Genomic DNA, 19,870 nt, shown 5'->3' on the forward strand with positions numbered 1-19,870 from the left:
AAGGAAATATGTTTAAATCTTCGGAGCAATCGGCAAGGGTTCGTTTTCTTTTTATTTTTAACATAAATGAATATTATATTTATAGAATATTTTTATAGATTTATACATTTTTTTTTCTATAAAATAAAGATATTAGAAGTATAGAAGTATTAGTGAAGTGATTTATTTTGTTGTTTTTTTCTTTTTTTAATATAGTCCCGAAGACAATCTACCGAAGAAGAAGTAAAAGTACAGAAATCTTTGAAGAAGCTATTCTTGCCGTCTTGGTTGTTAAGCAAATCTAACAATTCGAAGGTAAATAAAGAAATTGTATTAGGAGAAGGTCCTTCAGCAGTATGGCAAGCTTCTGATTCTTATAAATACTTGAGTAAGTTATTTTAATATTCTCTTATTTTTTATTAAAGCATATATTTTTATTTTTTCTTTCTTTCATTTATGTGAGATTTATATTATACTCACTTGCCAAACGATCTAACAATTTTTATTAATTATAGATCTTAAGGATTCTCCGAAGAATATTGAAGAAAAAACAGAATCTAACGGAATCTCGGAAGACACTCCTGGACCGAGCAATTTATTCAGACAAAAAGAAGATTTTATGGAAAAGACTCGAAAGGAAATCCTATCGAAACCTTCGTGTAGCAGAAAAGAAGAATTTAATGTAGAAATTCCAATCGTAACAATCGAGAACGCCAATGTGACATATCCAAGAAAATCACCATGTAGAAAAGTTGAAAATCTTAATATCGTGTTTCCATCTTCTTTAGAAAAAGAACCCTTAAAATTACCAGAAGAGTTTTTACAGAAGACTGACCCTTTAAAAACAATTGGATATTTCCCGAAGGAACGGCCAGATTTCTATCAGGATGATAATAATCAAAAACAATGTTGCAACAAAGTCGTTTCATCTGATATAGTTACGGTACATAATGATCCTCCGATCGTTTCGAAGCCGCCAAAAAGAAAAACTTTCAAGCCACGTATTTTGACAACGCCCGGTGGCTCAAGGATGGCCATTTTTTCATCAACTTTGAAGAATGAAGAATATTCATTGTATGACAGCAGACAATCATCAACAACATCGATATATTCTCCAAATAATTATATAGATTATCAGAAACAAAAGCTTAAGGATTTAAAAATTAAAGAAAAAAAATTATTGGCTTTGAAAGATCTGATTTCAAAGAAACAAGAACTTTTATATCGTTTGAAAGAAATGAGAGAATCTGCAATACGTTCGCCGCGAAAGGATTTGAACAATTTTCCAAAGGAGAGTTCTTTCGAAGAAGTGGATACGGATGAATCTTGGGACAATGTTTTTCATTCGACAAGAAAATCTATGGAATTGGAAAAGATCGTACAAAATAACACTCGTCATATTTCGAAAGGTTTAGTTCGAGATTTAGTTAATAAGTTTGATTGCGAAGAGCCAACATCTATCGGGAAGAAAACCTACCAGGTCTGCTTAAACCAAACGTTCGTCAAAATGGCGGCCAACGCAATGGAGAATGGAGACACAAAGGAGGCACAACTGATTTTGAACGAGAGGGGAACAAGCACGGATGAAGGAATTAAAATCGGATATTCCAGTGATTATATGAAGGCTGCCGGGTCACGTCCTTTGAAAAATGACAGAAGTTTTAATCGTAACGATGTAGTGCCGAAGTTACAGATAAATTCGAAAATAACCACGGACGAAGAAACTAAAATTAGATATTCCAGTGATCATATGAAGGCTGCCGTGTCACGTCTTTTAAAAAATGACAGAGGTTTTAATCGTAACGATGTAGTGTCTAAGTTGCCGATAAATTCGCAAATAAGCTCGGATGAAGAAACTAAAATTGGATATTCCAGTGATTATATGAAGGCTGCCGTGTCACGTCCTTTGAAAAATGACAGAGGTTTTAATCGTAACGATGTAGTGCCTAAGTTACAGATAAATTCGAAAGTAAACATGGATGAAGAAACTAAAATTGGATGTTCCAGTGATTATATGAAGGCTGCCATGTCACGTTCTTTGAAAAATGACAGAGGTTTTAATCGTAACGATGTAGTGTCTAAGTTGCCGATAAATTTGCAAATAAGCTCGGATGAAGAAACTCAAATTGGATATTCCAGTGATTATATGAAGGCTGCCATGTCACGTCCTTTGAAAAATGATAAAGGTTTTAATCGTAACGATGTAGTGCCTAAGTTACAGATAAATTCGAAAGTAAATACGGATGAAGAAACTAAAATTGGATATTCCAGTGATTATATGAAGGCTGCCATGTCACGTTCTTTGAAAAATGACAGAGGTTTTAATCCTAACGATGTAGTGCCTAAGTTACAGATAAATTCGAAAGTAAACACGGATGAAGAAACTAAAATTGGATATTCCAGTGATTATATGAAGGCTGCCATGTCACGTCCTTTGAAAAATGACAGAGGTTTTAATCGTAACGATGTAGAGTCTAAGTTGCCGATAAATTCGCAAATAAGCTCGGACGAAGAAACTCAAATTGGATATTCCAGTGATTACATGTATGTTGGCATGTCGCGTCCTTTGAAAAGTAACAGGGGTTTTAATCGTAACGATGTAGTGTCCAAGTCGGAGACAAATTCACAAATAAGCACGGATGAAGAAACTAAAATCGGGTATTCTAGTGATTATATGTATGTTGGCATGTCACGTCCTTCGAAAAATAATAAGGGTTTTAATTGTAACGATGTAGTGCCTAAGTTGCAGACAAATTCGCGTATAAGCCCGAAAGAAGAAATTAAAATCGGATATCCCAGCGATTATATGAAGGCTGATGTATCATGCCCTTTGAAAAATAACAGGGCTTCCAATAGTAACGATATAGTAAGTAAGTTGTCGATAAATTCGCCGATGCATTTTCCAAATGAAAATGTATTTTCTATACCTGAAAGTATTTATCCGAATAATTTGAAACGTAGAGTTAGATGGATACGTGTACCTCCGAACGTTGTGTGTCCCTCTTTATACGAAAAAACATTCAGGAAATGTCGCTATTCTACAGCAAGATGGTATGCTATCAATGAACCTTATATTACTAATTCCGGATATGAGGAATAAACCTGCTTTATAATATTTTTAATTATTATTTTGTCAATGATTATTTTTGATAGTAATTTTTTGTTCGTGATTATTTTCAATTATATTTTTTTAATACACATTTTTTTATGATATAGTTACACTATGATCAATCTAAAATTGATTTATTATAATATTAATATCTTTTATATGTATCTTCTGTTTCTTTGTTCTTTCTCTCTTTCTCTTTATCTCTTTCTTTCTTTCTATCTATATATGTATATATATATATATATATATATATATATATATGTGTGTGTGTGTACAATTATATTATATACTTTCTAAAAATATACATACAACTTATATTTAATCATTTATTAATTATTAATAAAATGTAAGAATTTTTGAACTTACTTAAAATTCTAATCATCATATGATTTATATTTGTGTATGCTCTTGATGTGCCATCTGACGGTAATAGCGAGAATTACGAAAAGTTTCGTGAGTAGTTTTATTTATTAGTCTCTTTGAAAGGGATAAATATTTCTTCATTTACAATATATAAAGATACATGCTCGTATAAAATATGTAGAAAATATGTAAAAAAGATATATCATATAAAATATGTAAAATTTATGATAAAAAAGTAATAAACTAAGTTGTTATTGATACGAATAAAATAAACTTATAAATTAATCATATCAAATTGTATTAAGGTTACATTTCGTAAAATGATTGACTTTTAGTATTAGAAGATATATTTAACAAAATTTTCTCGATTTCAAGATTTTGAGATTCTTGAAATTATTATTCTTTTTGTACAATTGATTTGTAAAAATTGATATAAAATAAACATAATTTACAAACCAAAATATAACAATTGGATTAATTTTAAAATAACAATTCTTCTTTCTTCCTTAACTCGAAAATCGAAAGATCATCATTTCGATATCTAACGATTCTTTTATCTAACGATATTTTTAAACTGCTTTTTCACATCATCCAACCTCTCCATACACACATACATACACATACAATATGTCGATTTCTTTAATATTATGCCTTGTTTTTATATATGTGTCTTTTAATACAATTGAATTATGCTTTATTGGCAATCATGTTTAAATTTTATGATAATAAAAAGTTCCATTTCAGAAAATATAAAATATATCGATTAATAACATGTCGGTGGAACGTACTCCTTTAGAATATTTGATAGGTAAGAGATATAATTAACCTTAATACGATTATATATATATATATATATATATATATATATATATAGATTATATATATATATATTGAAATTTATTTAGTTAATAATAAATTTTATTTGTTTTTAATAAGGAGGAGCAGTTGGAGGTTTTTGTGTGGCAGTTGTTGGTCATCCGTTTGATACCATTAAAGTTCGATTACAAATGGAACAAAAAGGAAATAAAAATATGTATCATTTACTTAGAAATTTCTTTATAAAAGAAGGACCTTTGAGTTTATACAAGGTACATTTTATTTCATTTTTCGTAAATCTAACGAATTACTTTTAAATGTAGTGTAAAGAAAGAGAAAGAGAAAAAGAAAGAAAGAGAGAGAGAGAGAGGGAGGAGGGTTGCTAGAGAAATGTATAAATATATTTTAATATACTAAGTAAACTATGCAATGTAATTAACTTTAACTCATATTAAATTTATAGTAAATTTTTTGTCTAATAATTTTTTTTTTAATAATGAATTTTTAAAGTCACCTTTAGTTTTATTATCATAATTGTAAATAAAATTATAATTTCTTTTACATCTATCTTTTAGCGAATATATTTTAAATAAATTCAGCAAGTATTATAATAAATATCTTTTTCTTATCTGAAGATATATCCGAATTAAAATAACTCTTTATATATCCTTTATCTTAATTGAAACGATGTTCAGAATAGTATTCATTCTTTGCAATATACTTGCTTAGACCAAAAATAAATCATTGTTTAGCTCTTTCAATGGCATCTGTACTAATAGATTATCTATTTATAATTCTCTGACGTATTTTCTTCGTTGTTGAAGCTTCTAATATCATTAAATATATTTCGATGTATAGAAGGAAATGTTTATTAACAGTATATGAAAGATTAATTTAATAAAGATTGATATTAATTTATTAATAACTTTAAAAAATGTGCACTACAGTGTAGCATACGACATTTACTCGTTCATAAAATCCTGCAAAATTTTTTCAAAGAGAATACTATATTTTTTTAATGTTTTTCCGATTCATATGAAAGAAAAAAAAAAACGAATTTGTTATAATACTTATCGAATTCGTCTGAGTATTTTTTAAAAGATAGATCGTATATAGAAAAAATTATAGATTTCTCTATAAGAAAAAGAGAAAAAGAATAAACTGTAAGTAAGTGAAAATTCCGGAAAAAAAAAGAGTTCGCAAAAAAATGTATTACAATCATTATAAAAGCTCTCTTTAAATCATATTATATTCGATTAAAAGAATTTTCAATTGGACTGTTAACAACAGAATAATCTGAGTAAACTGATCATTGCTCATCTGCTATATTATACATAATTTCTAGATAACAAAAATTCTTTATAGAAAATATACTTTCGACAATAACATTAATAACAATAACAAAAATAATAAAGAACTGGCAACTTTAAAAGTATTTAGAGAAAATATAAATAAAAAAAAAATAATGATTATTTTTTATATATGATAGGGTATATCAGCACCTTTGATAACTGTCATTCCATTATCGGCTATGGGCTTCTTTTCTTATGGTGCTGGCAAATTACTTGTTTCTAAGCCAGATCAAACAAAATTCACGGACATACAATTATTATTGTCAGGAATGTTCAGCGGAGCATGCTCGTCATTTATAGCAGCGCCAAGCGAACGTATAAAGTGTCTTCTTCAAGCACAAGTATAGTTATTATAAATATGTTAATTTTTTCGAAATATCATTTGTATCGTTTTTCATAATATCTAAATATCTTTATTAATGAAAAAAAAAAAAGAAAAAAAATATTCGCAAGGTTATATTAAAACCAAATTGCATGTCTTTCCTCGTTACCTCTTTTTTTCTTTTTACTTTAAATCTTGAAAAAGAGGGATATAGGAACGAAGAGGCAGTACAAAGGTTTCATGGATTGTATGAAAAAATTATATCATGAAGGTGGAATACGAAATATTTATTTAGGTACCTGTGTTACTTTGTTACGAGATGTACCATCCTGCGGCACATACTTTTATACTTATGAACGACTCATGGGAATTCTTCTAAACTCCTCTGAAGAAGTAAGCAATAATTTAATGTAAAAACTTGGCCAATTCAAATGTTACGGTTTCTTATCATTGAAACTTTTATAAATATCGATTATTAATTTTATCATTATTTTTATTAAGTGAAACATATTGGTAATACTTTATTTCACTCATCTTATGTATACATTCATATATTATATAATAAATATATACATTGTTTATTATACAAATTGTTCCTGATATATAACCTGAACATTTTGAATATTTTGATTATTTTTATGATAAAAAACATATCAGAGGAAAATATTATTTTGCTTGAAAGGATCGAATATTATGATATTACGAGAAACAATTTCTTTTGAGATCATTTTTGTTGATACTTCAAAGCAAAGTTTTTTCTTTTTTAATAGGACTACATATTTTTGTCGTGGTGAAATGATAGCTGAGATTAGAACGAATTCAACGAATCCTATTATACTATGATCTTCACGTGACCTTAAGTAAAAAAAAAAAAAAAACATAAAAAAAGCATAAAAGTTGAATTGTTGAAGCAACTAGACATTTCTACATTTCAAAGATATCCAACGTGGTTTTGAAACGACAGACGTTTGGCTCACAATGCATTAATAACCAGTCTAGCGTTGAATCGATCGTACGAATATGCAGATATTCGATCTGCATATTATCAAATGTTCTTCCTTGGAGTCCAATTAAAAAAATAATTTATAAGACGGTTTTTATGAAACACGTGAAAATATGAAAAAATATATTAGAACTATATTTGCTAATATCAGTCAGCAAGTTACAAGGAGTAACATTTTAAAGAAATGTATATTGAAATCGATGGAGAACATTTTCACTAAGATTCAAAAAATTAAAATAGATTCTCCTTTACTAATCTTTTTAATCATAGTTATTTAATTATTTACACCGACAGTTCAACTTTCGTGAATTTCTTTTTTTTCGTTTTTTATTCTAAGTCACTCAGATAAAAATTGTAATATTATAAGTAATTGAATTCGTTTTGATCACAGTTATCGTCTTTCCTCGATAAAAGTATATATAGTATTATTGAAAAAAAAAAAGAAAAAGAAAAAAACTTCGATGACCTTGAAATATCGACAAAAATGATCTTAAAAAAAAAAACTTTTATTTTTTTGGCCATCAAATAAAAGAACGTTTCCATTCGACATTTTTTTCTATCGTAAAAAATAAGCGAGATATTTGAGATGCTTATGTTGGATCGGACACTTCGTATACCTAATACTTTGTATTCTAATACTTTATTTTTTAATTAAGATGACGTGGCAACCTCTATTGGCTGGTGGTATAGCAGGAGTAGTAACTTGGCTCGTTAGTTTGCCTGCTGATTCAATAAAGACACGATTACAAGCTTCGCCAATGAATATGTATCCTTACGGTATGAGATCTGTTCTTCCTATCATAATGAAAGAAGGAGGATTTCTGGCACTTTATAGAGGAGTGACAACAGTCATGATACGAGCATTTATAGCAAATGCTGCTTGCTTCTATGGTTTTGAATTGGCCTTTGATATAATGGATAAATTCTCTAATACATAAACGAAAGAAAAAGAAAAAGAAAGAGAACAAACGATAAATATATACGAATTCAATATGGTTTAAATTACGAGATGCTATAAATTTGTACATATTTACTAATCAATAATTTCATGTTATTGCATGCACATATTATATCTAATAAGTTGATAACTAAGAAATCTATGTAATCGACACGTACATTGCGCAGTCGTGAAAAGCTGAGGAACGTTTCATTCGTGTCAGTCGATCAAGCGAAGTATTGTGTGTATAACACGTAACGTTGCTTCCAAAAATAGTGAAAAAACATAGAAAAAATTAAAATATGTATAACAATAATTAAATAAAAAGAAAAAACAAGTTTTCTTATAAAGTGAAAAGTGATCGATGTTTTCGCAATAGTTGTCAATTTTTTTTTTTTTTTTTGTACGAAATGCTCTGAATTTTGTTCGAAAAATCCTTAAAATTTGTTATGTTGTAATGTAAAATTTACTAATCATTGGGAACTCGCAGTTATTTCAAGGTAACATCGTATTCGATAAATTTAAGTAAATGTTTAAACAAATTTATTATATTAATAGACAATTAGCTGGATGTATCAATGTGTCTACGTTTGTTTTATAAATATATATATATTTTTTAGTTTTATTTTATATATATATATATATGTATGACGTGTAATTTTGCAAATACCTATATATATATATATCATACCGTAAATCATATACGTATCATAAACCATATTATAAATCATAACGATGCTTTTGTTGTTCAAGTCAATAATTACTTAGTCCATTAATAACATGTAAATTCAATAATCAATATGTAGATATTATACAAATGTATTTAATAATATTTATTAAAAGTGAAATTAATGACACTATTCTTTGGTTTCGTGAGAAAAGAAATAAATAAAAAAATAAATAAATAAATAAAACTAAAAACTAAAAAAAGAAAGAAAATCAAGTAAGTTTTTATTGAATTTTTCGTCAGTATATAATATATGAAGTATCTCGTTTATGTTACAAATGGCAATTGTGATAAAAGAAAAGAAAAGATATTGTCAGATAACAGGGTATTCACACGTAAATGATACTTATATAGAATTATCTACTGTAATGTTAAAGTGAAAGAATGTGATTACAAAAGTTGCGTATTTTCCGATAGATGAAGAATTTCTTTGGCTGGCCGGCAGCTTGATCGACCACGTATTTGAAACATCAACGGCACACGTGAGCGTTGAGGCACGTGCAGGCTAAGTCCACGACCCGTGGAATACGCATGTATGTGCTTATGTACGTATGTATTACGTTTTCTGGTCTCAAATGAACGACCAAATGTCGATAATTACGTATCGTTCATTTAAATCTGTTTTAATTCGTTTTGAAAAAGTTCTCCATCATCGTATAATCAAATTAAGAATGTATCATTTTTTTTATTAATCATGTCATTTTGTTCGTTAGCTGTATCATGTAATTTTGTTTTTATAAAGAGAAACATAAGTGCAATTATTATCATTGTACGATCTAACTAAAAATATATCAATTCCTTTTTACTAGATATTCGCAAATTTTTGATGTAATTTTGATTTTATAGTATCGTGGCTCATAAAATATCACTTTCTTTTCTAATTATAAAAAAAAAAAAAAAAAACAACAGAAGTATGTAAATGTGTTATTAATTTATATTTAATATAACGTAAGAACTTCGCAGTAAGAAAACAAATCATTTTCTTAATATAGAATATGACGGATCGATGTGTGAATAGAGTAGATTGAATCAATCGAATTGACTGAAAAATATCTCTACAATGTGTTGTATAAAATTGCAAAATTACATGATCGAAGTATCCATCGAAGAAAATTCATAACACAATTCCAAACTCGTATATGCAAACTAGTTAGTTAAACTTAAATGTCAAATGTATCGAAGAGCCGTAAATCAAAGGATCGTGCTTGTTAGTAGCCTTTTATATTCAATATATATGTATATACGGAAATCATACTAACGCTAATGAATAATTCATTCGATAGATAATACATTTTTATTTCATTTCATAAATAATCATGATTCTTTAATAACTCAACAAACACAGATTTACTCAGATACGTTAAAATAATTGATAATTTACGTTCGATAACTAATATCTAAAGTATTAATATTTTTATTCATCGATTATATTTTTATTTCATACACGAAATAGACAATTTATTGTTAATGATAAAAACAATTTATAATTAAATAAATAAATATGTGTATTGTAGAATACATACATTGAATATATTGACACTTCAATATATCGATTGTAGAAACAATACCTTTTTTGCAGGTGTTAGAGAAAGTTTCTAAACCATGCTGAAGAAAGAAAATGTGAAAGATACTTGCGCAATTTCAAAGATATTTTGGAACGAAACGAACGGTGTATTTTCTTCGTCGTATCACCTTTATTTAACTGCAATAGCGGAGAAACTTACGGACTCTGAAATCAAACAAAATTACAAGTAATGCAATGATTTACGCTCTTTAATATCTGCACGTAATTTTTCCTGGACACCTATATCCAAGAATATGAATATCGTATCGTGAATTCCATTTACTTCCTACCAAGTATCTAACTATAGCTTTTACTCCGAATACCTTTTACTGAGGTCCCGACTAAATCGCTTTTCATACACGTGAGTCGATACAGGTTCTGCGTATCCGTGTCAGGGACGTGAATTAGAACGATTTCTCCTACTGTTTAGTTTGATTATTTACATACAATTATTTTTTTTTTCATATTTATCGATTAAATATCAAGAGCGATCTATGACGAAAAAAAAAAAGAAAAAAATTATATAATAATGATTTACTAAACATATATATATATATATATATATATATATATATATATATTATATAAACACACATACACATATATGCATATTTGCATATATATATACACCCATATATATACATATTACACACACACACACACACACGAAAAATAAGTAATGGATCACAAATATTTTTGTAGTTTTTTTACGCAATTCGTTATTCGAAAAATAAATAAAACATAACGAAGGGATCGTATAAAAAATATCTTAAGGCAAAAACGAGCGTACACGTGAGCAGCGAAGAGAAGCACGTGAGTGCCCTAGTAGATTCTTGCTGTTAGTATACTCCGACAAGTCCCTGACCCGTTTTGCAGTACTTTTACCATATGTAAGTACCTTCTCGCTCATACTAACACCAGAGTAAAATACTTGGCCAATAGTGTTTCTTTGGTCCATATCCTCACGTGCAGCGGTCAAACCAGTCCCCTCTCCCTTTTTTCCCTAAGTAGAAAACTCCTTTCTTTCCCCTCCTCTTCTCTCTCCCTCTCTCTCTCTCTCTTTTCTTGACTTCATCCCCCGTACAAATTGAGATCAATGGTGAACTTACACAATGATTACGTGCCTTTCCAATCCTCCTTTCGCTTTTTCTCGGTGTTTGATCTTTCCTAGGTAGTTGCTGAAAAGACTTTGCCACTTGGCGACGACAAGAATCTTCGACTTGTCTTCCTTCTTCGTGACTGAAGTTTCGCTCGTTTTTACGCTTGATTATACATATATATATATATATTTATTTTCGTTTTTACAAACGTTTGCTTGTTTGTTCGTTCGTTTCTTTTTTTTTATAATATTAAAGAAGAAAAATTTGTTCGATGAAATATATTTCAAAGGTAGAAAATTTAGTAATTATAATTTTATTCGTATTATTGTTTCTACGATTCTTTTCTTTTCTTTTCTTTTCTTTTTCTTTGATTTTTTTCACGTTTTAATTCATCCATTTTACGAATTGATTTGATAGATGTTGGCACTGATAAATACGTCGAAATCGGCGTACCTCGATATCGACAGTGAAGGGTTCAATACCGCGTTGACATTGTCGAACGAGAAGACAACGGTAGAGCAAAGGAAGGAACGTCGAGAAGTTGAGGACAACGCGTTGACGAAGAGTCTTCAACTTCTGAGGATCAGAGGATCACCGCATTTGTTGCCAGAAGGTAAGTTCTATTTTTTTCTTCTTCTTTCTTCTTTTCTTCTTTTTTAAATTAAAAAAGAAAAAATTACGATTTATCGGAATAATTTAAAAAATTTAGAAAAGAAAAAGAAAATAACATAAAATAATTTTTCAGATATACTTACGTTGGTGAATCACTGTCGGTGTCTTCGCGAATTATCCATGTCTTATTCTTTATTGAGCGACGATTTACTGATGGCTTTGTGCACCGAAGATGAAGTCAATTTGGAGACATTAAGAATAGAAGTACATTCTGAAACAAGACCACTTCCTATTATCGATGAAAAAGTGTGGACGACCTTTTCTGATCGGTTTCCAAATATCAATCTCGTTCTGTGAGTGACCAATGTATATTTTTATATCATTTCATTCTCGATCTTCGTTGATGACCTTAGAGAACGAAATAATGAAAATCACAGTTATATTAAGTAATGTATTATTGATATAAGCGATCGTTTTTATCTTTAGATTGTCTTACATAACCGATGAAGAACATGAATCCCTTTTCACGTCACATATTCCAGTGACGCACTTATATTTCGGAGAAGCGCCATCGGAATCGGTAGCATTGCGAATTCACAGTTACTTTCCGCGATTAATGGAATTAGTTATAGCTGCTTACGGACCTGGCCTTATCGACGATGTTTTAATCAACGTTGCTAGAGGATGTCCTCGTCTTAATGCCATTGGTTTGGGTGATTGTGAAATTAGGTAATACGATAATGACTAAAATTGTTAACGTCAATATTTCTTTATGAAAATAGTTCGAGCATAATTTTGTTCTAATAATTCTTTATCATATAGTTGTACAGGTCTTCTAGAATTTGTTACCTTATGCGCCGAACGTTTAAAAATACTTTATATCCGGGAGACATCTTTGATCGAAGATTCAGAATTGGATGTCTTGGATGTGACAGCCAAAGTTTCTTCTCTCCTTGGAGACACTTGGGTACCTGAATATATACCATTATGGTGAAACGATTAAATAACGGGAAATGTTGAAACAATAAGGATAAATGACGTTAATTTAAAACGTTACGCGATGTGATAAACGATACGTATAAGAAAACTATACGTAAGTGATAATCAAAATCCAAGGATATCAGTTTTTTTACTTCTTTAACCGATAAGTTATTTAGGCTGTAGATCATTGAATAATACAATGTATATACATATTGTTTATGTTAGAAGTTTGCAATATTTATAACGATAAAAATGTCGATGTATTAATATTATTGTAATATTTAAGGCAGATAATATTCTGTATTTCGTTATGTGTTTAGTGTTTTCAGTTCAAATCGATATTTTAGATAATATATATATATATATATATATATATATATATATATATATATATACTTTGTTATATAAATTAATCGTATTCGTTGATATCAAAAAATATAAACTTTATTAGATTATAATGGACTTAATATGTAATGTATATATAAAATAAAATAATATCACTAATTATTCATTGTAACCATCGTTCGTAGCCGATATGTATAATATATATGTGTATATATATATATTATACAGTATCTAATATAATACACACACACGCGCGCACATACATACACAATATTATTGTAATGCAACGAGGTTTGTACATTTTTCTACAATATAACAGAAGAATGATCGGGCATTTAAACGATTTCTAAAAACGTTAACAGTTGTTTTCGATTATTATTTTCTAAATTTATATATATGTAATCTTTTCATTTTTATATCTTGCCAATATTATTCTAAAGATGCGAGGTGCTCAGTCTTGTATCCCAGCCAGTAAATCCAATCTCTTTGTTTTTAAGCCCCATGAAGTACCTAACATTTGAACAATTTACATATTTCAGCATATAACGAAGTTTACAATAATGTAAGGATACAAAATATTTTAGTACAATATTTCTTTCGTACGGGAAATAATTTTATGAAAAAATGTATCACTCGACCTAAATCATCGAAGTATAATCGAATTTTTCATATCGAATAAATCGTTAGTATATGTATATATATATCGATATATTTAAAATATTTATAACAAGTACTCAAATATTGAATTGGAAGTAACAAAGCCTTTTAATTTCTAATGTGCATGTACCCATATTTAATTATGAAATATAATAACATTTAATAATAGAACTTTGTGTATCACAACCGCGAATTGTATATATTATGCAATATTGCATTTTTTGCAATGTTGCAGGAACACATTGTTAGAAAAATTTCATGATGTCCATGTTACGCAAATATAAATATGTGTCTGTTATATATATATATATATATATATATATATATATATATATTTATACTGTGAACAATCGTATGTGTTATAATTTTTGTACTGTGTTTTTGACACTTTTGAAGACATAATGTAATATAGAATTTAAATAATTTATACTGAAAATATATATGTATTTATGGGTACATCACATACTTCTACTAGATATCAATAGAAACTGACTGTTAAACTTATTTAAAAATATATCATTTGTAACGGATGATTATGAAAAATATTCTAAGAAAGATGTTGTTATTAATGTCTGCTTCAACCCACTTTGTATCGGTAAATATATACTATATATAATAATTATTTGCTCTTTAATATGTAGTTACCTATTTGATCAAAACAAAATTTTTTCAGAAGAATGAAAAATGAGTTGCAGCAATAATTGCAATGATCAAATTTTTAAGCGTTTCATCATTACAATATGCCACAATCGATTTTTAGCACCATCATAGACATACTTATTGTAATTAATGCATTGATTTACATATAAATTATTTTCAACAGAGGCCAACTATATTATATTATCATAATATAATTTACAATTGATAGACAAGAAAAGATAAATTATTAGGAAAGAAGACTTACATTTTAAAACAGAATTATTGAAACAAATGGACGGGTCAATTACTTATGCTAAGCACAAATTAAGTGATCAAATATGCAGAAGCTAAGATAGACTTAAAATCATTATCATATTGAGCACCATAACAATTAAATTATAATATATTTTAGGAGCCAATTACTTCAATTTTTATGAAAACATAAATTCATTCCACCCTTTATTTCAAATAGGGACAACATAATTATCTTTCTAATTTGTATTATATAAAACAAACAATGTTCTTTTGAACATGTTTAAATTTCAATTTTCAATAACAAGATGCATAACATGATCATCACGATTGCCCTGGCGCATGTTAAACTAACAATAACAATTTTTTATAAGATCTAGTGTAGCGAAAATAACAATTTTGTATTTATAATTTAATATACAATTATATACCCACCTCTCTATTTCATGTTACATACATGGTATATGAACCAACCAGTAACATTGAAGAGAATGTATTAATGTTCAAGATAAATTCTGTAATTTAATGTAAAGCGTGTTAACTTGGAAATAATAATCTAATATATGTAAATGGTATTATAAACATATATGTATACCTAGGCCAACTTGATCAATCAGGCATGTCTATGGAAATTATAGGCACTACAGGTTTTGTTAGGTCGATTTTCTTGATGTGTTTCTCATTCTTCTCACTAACCATTGGTTCAGATGGTGGTTGATCTTGATCACCTCTTGGTTGATAAGAAATGTTACCATATTCTTGAAGCAATGGACATAGGCTTAACAGAAAATGGCAGAAGTCCTTTCTAATACCAAACCACCCTATAAAAAATGAAAGTATGTTTATACAGATTGACTAAAGATTTACAAATGTTTAAGTACGTTTACATTCCTTACATCTATTTCCTCCTTTCGCTCCAAAAGACATGAAGATAAGTGTCATGTGAGATATGAGAAGAGGCATTGCCACTGTCGTATAATTTAGAGAAATGTCACCATCCAATTTATTCGCTAACAGTACCTAATAAAATAAAATAATAGATCATTTTAAAAATTTAATATTAATCAATCGACATATAATACTTATTTTCTTATTACTCACTTGAAATACTAAAATTGGAACCACGAGAAATGTATATGCTAGTGCTGAATTTAAAGATGTCCGCCTTTGCCTCGCATTAATTTGAGGTGTTCTTAATAAAACAGCAGCAAACACTATCGCATATAGAACAGCAACTAGAGACAAACAAAGAAGTGCCCAAAGAGGTACAAATACCACCTCCCAACTCCAAGTTATAAAGCCGTCTAATCTTAGTGCCAAGAAAATAAATTGTAATACATTGACTGCACAGAAGAGTTCAAGTTCAAAAGACCTATCGTGTTTCACAGCCCAAATGCAAACCTAAAATAAAAAGATAATAATAGTCGATATATAAATATAGTCCGTAGTAACTAAATAAACAAATAAATAATACTTACAGCTATAGATACAACAGAGATGAAAATCAGTGGTATAAACACTAATATCCATAGATGCCTATCAGACTCCAGTTTGTCACATACTAATAATTCGAACATTAACAAGATCAAATGTAATGCCAAAGTAATCAACATAGCCTTATAATGAACATAGGCATCTCCTTCCAATCTCGAATGTGGATGTCTCCACCAAACGTAACTTCCAATGGTAGCACCCAATATTACCATACTTTTCCAAAACCAAATTGGGCTAAATATTGTCCAGTAGCTCCATTCTATGAAACCATCCAATCGAAGAGCGAACAAAGCAGTAAATATCATCAAACATGAGTACACTAAAAATTTGCTATAAAATAAAATAAAAAATGTATAAATAATGAATTTTACTGTATAATTATTTTTCTACTTTATCATTTGTAATTATTGTTATAATTGTTAAAATTATGCAACATACAGATTAAATATTTATATTTATGTATATCCCTCGATATTATTTAAACACGGTAGAAATAATCTTTTCCTTGACTGATATTCACATAAACGTATCACAAAGAACTGACTGATAAATTTAGAATAAGTTCGAGATCTAAATACTAAGACAAGAAGGATTACCTTGGATTGAAATCTTGGAAAAGTGTTTGCAAATTCATATTTATCAGCACTGCCACGATAAATCAAATCTTTTTCGATGATATTTATAAATTTTTCTGTACATTCCACGAGTGATCTTTCATTTATCGCGCAGTCTATTACGGAAAATCACGGAGAGTGGATCATGCATTTGTCTGCATAAAAAATAAATTACACCGTATCGCAGTAAAATTCGGAGCATACTGAAAGTAGCCAAAGGCCATCACTACCAGCTGTCGACATTCGATATACGTACAGTATAGTAGAAAACTTCGTGAGTATCCGAAACTTCAATTTATCATATACATATATACCTGTGTTTTGTATGTACTTTCTAGCGATTAGAAATTATCATTTTCTTATATCTACAGTTATTGATAATCTCTGCAATTTTTTTTGATAATAATCTTTCGAAGATCTGATATTTTGATTAATTCTTGATGAAATATTATCTTCGCGAATTTCACGTTATTATATCAAAAGAAATTATTTCACGATTATAATATTGAAAAAAGAAATCTTGTACGTTTTAAGAAAACGAAAATAAAATGTTAAATAAAAGAAAAAAGTAGAACTTCTAGACATTGTTTATAAGTTAATAAACTTGATCGGTTTTTCTTATAAGTTGTTTAATAATTTCTGGTATATGTTTCTAAAAATATCTTTTTAATCAATTTTTAATATTCATCGTTCATTAAATTTTATTTTTTAAATTATTTTTGGTATTATTGTTTTCCATGTTAATACTGAACGCAATAAAAAAAGCAATAAATTTGAATCATTAATTCACGTAGCTTCGACCAATAGCCATACGAGATTTCCTTCCACTTTTCTTATTCAACAGTTCATGTGGCTTACTTCCGTTCAGAAGTAGATATTCTTCTTTCCGCTTGTAGCTATAATCATGGCGGTGGGTAAAAATAAGGGCCTGTCGAAAGGTGGCAAAAAAGGTGTTAAAAAGAAGATGTAAGTAAATAATAATATGTTTTTCATAAATATCATTCACTTGAGCATTCAGAAAAGTATTCTTCAAAGTTTTAATTTTTGCGATGTCTCTTTTTTTGATGGATTCTTCTAACCTACCGTAAAACCATTTCATGCCTGCGGTACTTGCACTAGAAGTAATAATATGTTAACGTTTAATATTATATTTCTTATTTTACAAATTATGATTTTACTCGCATTTTAAAATTGTAAATGAATTATATTTTATATATTGTAGTTTTATCGATAATAGATTATGAAAAATTATGGTAAACTTAAATATTTATATTATCGTTACTGTCATATTAAAATTATTCTTCCATAAATATACAAATTACATATTTTTCATTATAAAATTAAAAATACTACTTTTGTAGAATATATCACGTTTCTTTTTTGTAGAATATATCATGAAAACTTAAAATGCTTAACCTCAAAATTATTATCATTGGGATGTTTAATTATAATTAATCTAGGATAAAAATTATTTGTCTATTTTGTTATAACAGAGTAATACATGTAATTATCTAATATGTATTAATTTTATATTATAATTGAAATTTTATTTCAGTGTTGATCCCTTCACAAGGAAGGATTGGTATGATGTGAAGGCACCATCTATGTTTACAAACCGTCATGTTGGAAAAACATTAGTAAACCGAACACAAGGAACGAGTAAGATATCTTGTTAAATTTTTATGATTATGGATGTATAAGTTATATTTATATAAGAAGAGATATGTTCAGCTTTATAAAAATATTCTATAATTTTTGTCGCTTTTCTCGTTGCATATATTAAAATTGGCATGTACTTACTACATTATTGTTTCGCTTATAGCAATGATAACATTGTTAGATGCTATAAAATTAATATTATTAATGGAACTATTTCATTTTTACAAGTTAAATATCAATTATTTTTTTGTTCGATAGAAATTGCATCGGAAGGTCTGAAGTTCCGTGTATTCGAAGTTTCGTTGGCTGACCTTCAAGATGACAATGATGCAGAAAGATCCTTTCGTAAATTTAGATTAATTGCGGAGGACGTGCAAGGTCGTAATGTCTTGACTAACTTTCATGGAATGGACCTAACAACAGATAAACTAAGATCCATGGTAAAGAAATGGCAGACTCTGATAGAAGCTAATGTTGATGTAAAAACGACTGATGGTTATTTGCTCAGAGTTTTTTGTATTGGCTTTACAAATAAAGACCAAATGAGCACTAGAAAAACATGTTATGCTCAACATGCGCAAGTGAGTATTCGCGATTGTAAAATTTGTTTGTTCAAAATAACAAAATCACATTGCAACTAATATTAATATATAAATATTTTTATAAATATATATTAATATATAAATATCATATAAAGTTGCATATATAAAAAAGCACTCTCTTACCACACTATTCCTGGATAAAGAAATAGTGATATTTGATGTTGCAACAACTCGAATAGCAAAGAAAATGTTATTAAATATGTCTAGTTCTATCGATATTTCACTAATCTTTAATTACTTTTCATTAACAACTAGGTTAAAAGAATTAGGCAAAAAATGGTAGACAATATCACGAATGATGTTATTAAGAGTGATTTGAAAGGTGTGGTCAGTAAGCTTTTGCCTGATGCTATGGCCAAAGACATAGAAAAGGTGTCTCAAAGTGTATATCCACTTCATGATGTTTATATCCGCAAGGTATCAATCTAACTGATCGAACATATATTTTAAGAAAATTATACTAAATAATGATTATTCAATAATTTTTAATTACGATTCTTGTATTTAGGTAAAAGTTTTGAAGAAGCCAAGATTTGAATTAAGCAAATTGCTCGAACTACATGGTGATGGTGGTGGTAGTAAGAGCGAAGACATTGGAGAAAGTGGCTCGAAGGTTGACAGGCCTGAGGGTTATGAACCTCCAGTGCAAGAATCTGTATAAGAGATTTATTCTCTTATTATATTTCTTAAAAGTAAAAATCACGATTTCGTGTTAAAAAAAAATGTTTTCTTGTTTTATTTGA

At 28.5% G+C, this 19,870-nt stretch overlaps 4 protein-coding genes across 7 annotated transcripts; 3 read left to right on the forward strand and 1 right to left on the reverse strand.

Annotated features, from left to right (window-relative positions):
* The first annotated feature begins 4,077 nt into the window (after positions 1-4,077).
* Positions 4,078-6,495, forward strand: LOC122628052 (mitochondrial carnitine/acylcarnitine carrier protein-like). The gene is made up of 4 exons (XM_043809878.1): positions 4,078-4,259; positions 4,388-4,539; positions 5,757-5,960; positions 6,146-6,495. Exons 1-4 carry the CDS (start codon positions 4,223-4,225, stop codon positions 6,353-6,355), a joined length of 603 nt encoding a protein of 200 aa, XP_043665813.1. The 5' UTR covers positions 4,078-4,222; the 3' UTR covers positions 6,356-6,495.
* Positions 6,496-8,270: 1,775 nt separating this feature from the next.
* On the forward strand, positions 8,271-12,878 carry LOC122628049 (F-box/LRR-repeat protein 3-like). Of its 3 annotated transcripts, none has more exons than XM_043809874.1 (7): positions 8,271-8,381; positions 9,026-9,153; positions 10,188-10,359; positions 11,690-11,885; positions 12,018-12,237; positions 12,371-12,613; positions 12,707-12,878. In XM_043809874.1, the coding sequence occupies exons 4-7, from the start codon at positions 11,690-11,692 to the stop codon at positions 12,876-12,878; spliced, it is 831 nt and encodes a 276-aa protein (XP_043665809.1). In that variant the 5' UTR covers positions 8,271-8,381; positions 9,026-9,153; positions 10,188-10,359. The 3 variants fall into 3 exon arrangements, with proteins under 3 accessions (XP_043665809.1, XP_043665810.1, XP_043665811.1); XM_043809875.1 differs by having other exon boundaries at positions 9,026-9,141; XM_043809876.1 differs by lacking the exon at positions 9,026-9,153 and having other exon boundaries at positions 8,282-8,381.
* Positions 12,879-13,283: 405 nt separating this feature from the next.
* Positions 13,284-17,121, reverse strand: LOC122628043 (transmembrane protein 185A). Of its 2 annotated transcripts, XR_006326968.1 has the most exons (7): positions 16,849-17,121; positions 16,237-16,582; positions 15,860-16,159; positions 15,655-15,778; positions 15,354-15,579; positions 15,194-15,273; positions 13,284-13,720 (listed from the first exon to the last, which is right to left on the reverse strand). XR_006326968.1 is itself a non-coding variant. In XM_043809860.1 (6 exons), the coding sequence occupies exons 1-5, from the start codon at positions 16,884-16,886 to the stop codon at positions 15,368-15,370; spliced, it is 1,020 nt and encodes a 339-aa protein (XP_043665795.1). In that variant the 5' UTR covers positions 16,887-17,121; the 3' UTR covers positions 13,284-15,273; positions 15,354-15,367. The 2 variants fall into 2 exon arrangements, 1 of the variants encoding a protein (XP_043665795.1); XM_043809860.1 differs by having other exon boundaries at positions 13,284-15,273.
* A 571-nt stretch (positions 17,122-17,692) lies between these two features.
* On the forward strand, positions 17,693-19,850 carry LOC122628051 (40S ribosomal protein S3a). The gene is made up of 5 exons (XM_043809877.1): positions 17,693-17,832; positions 18,422-18,525; positions 18,784-19,106; positions 19,383-19,544; positions 19,636-19,850. Exons 1-5 carry the CDS (start codon positions 17,771-17,773, stop codon positions 19,786-19,788), a joined length of 804 nt encoding a protein of 267 aa, XP_043665812.1. The 5' UTR covers positions 17,693-17,770; the 3' UTR covers positions 19,789-19,850.
* Positions 19,851-19,870: the final 20 nt, after the last annotated feature.

The sequence above is a fragment of the Vespula pensylvanica genome, chromosome 3 (genome assembly GCF_014466175.1).
Source record: "Vespula pensylvanica isolate Volc-1 chromosome 3, ASM1446617v1, whole genome shotgun sequence".
NCBI lineage: Eukaryota > Metazoa > Arthropoda > Insecta > Hymenoptera > Vespidae > Vespula > Vespula pensylvanica.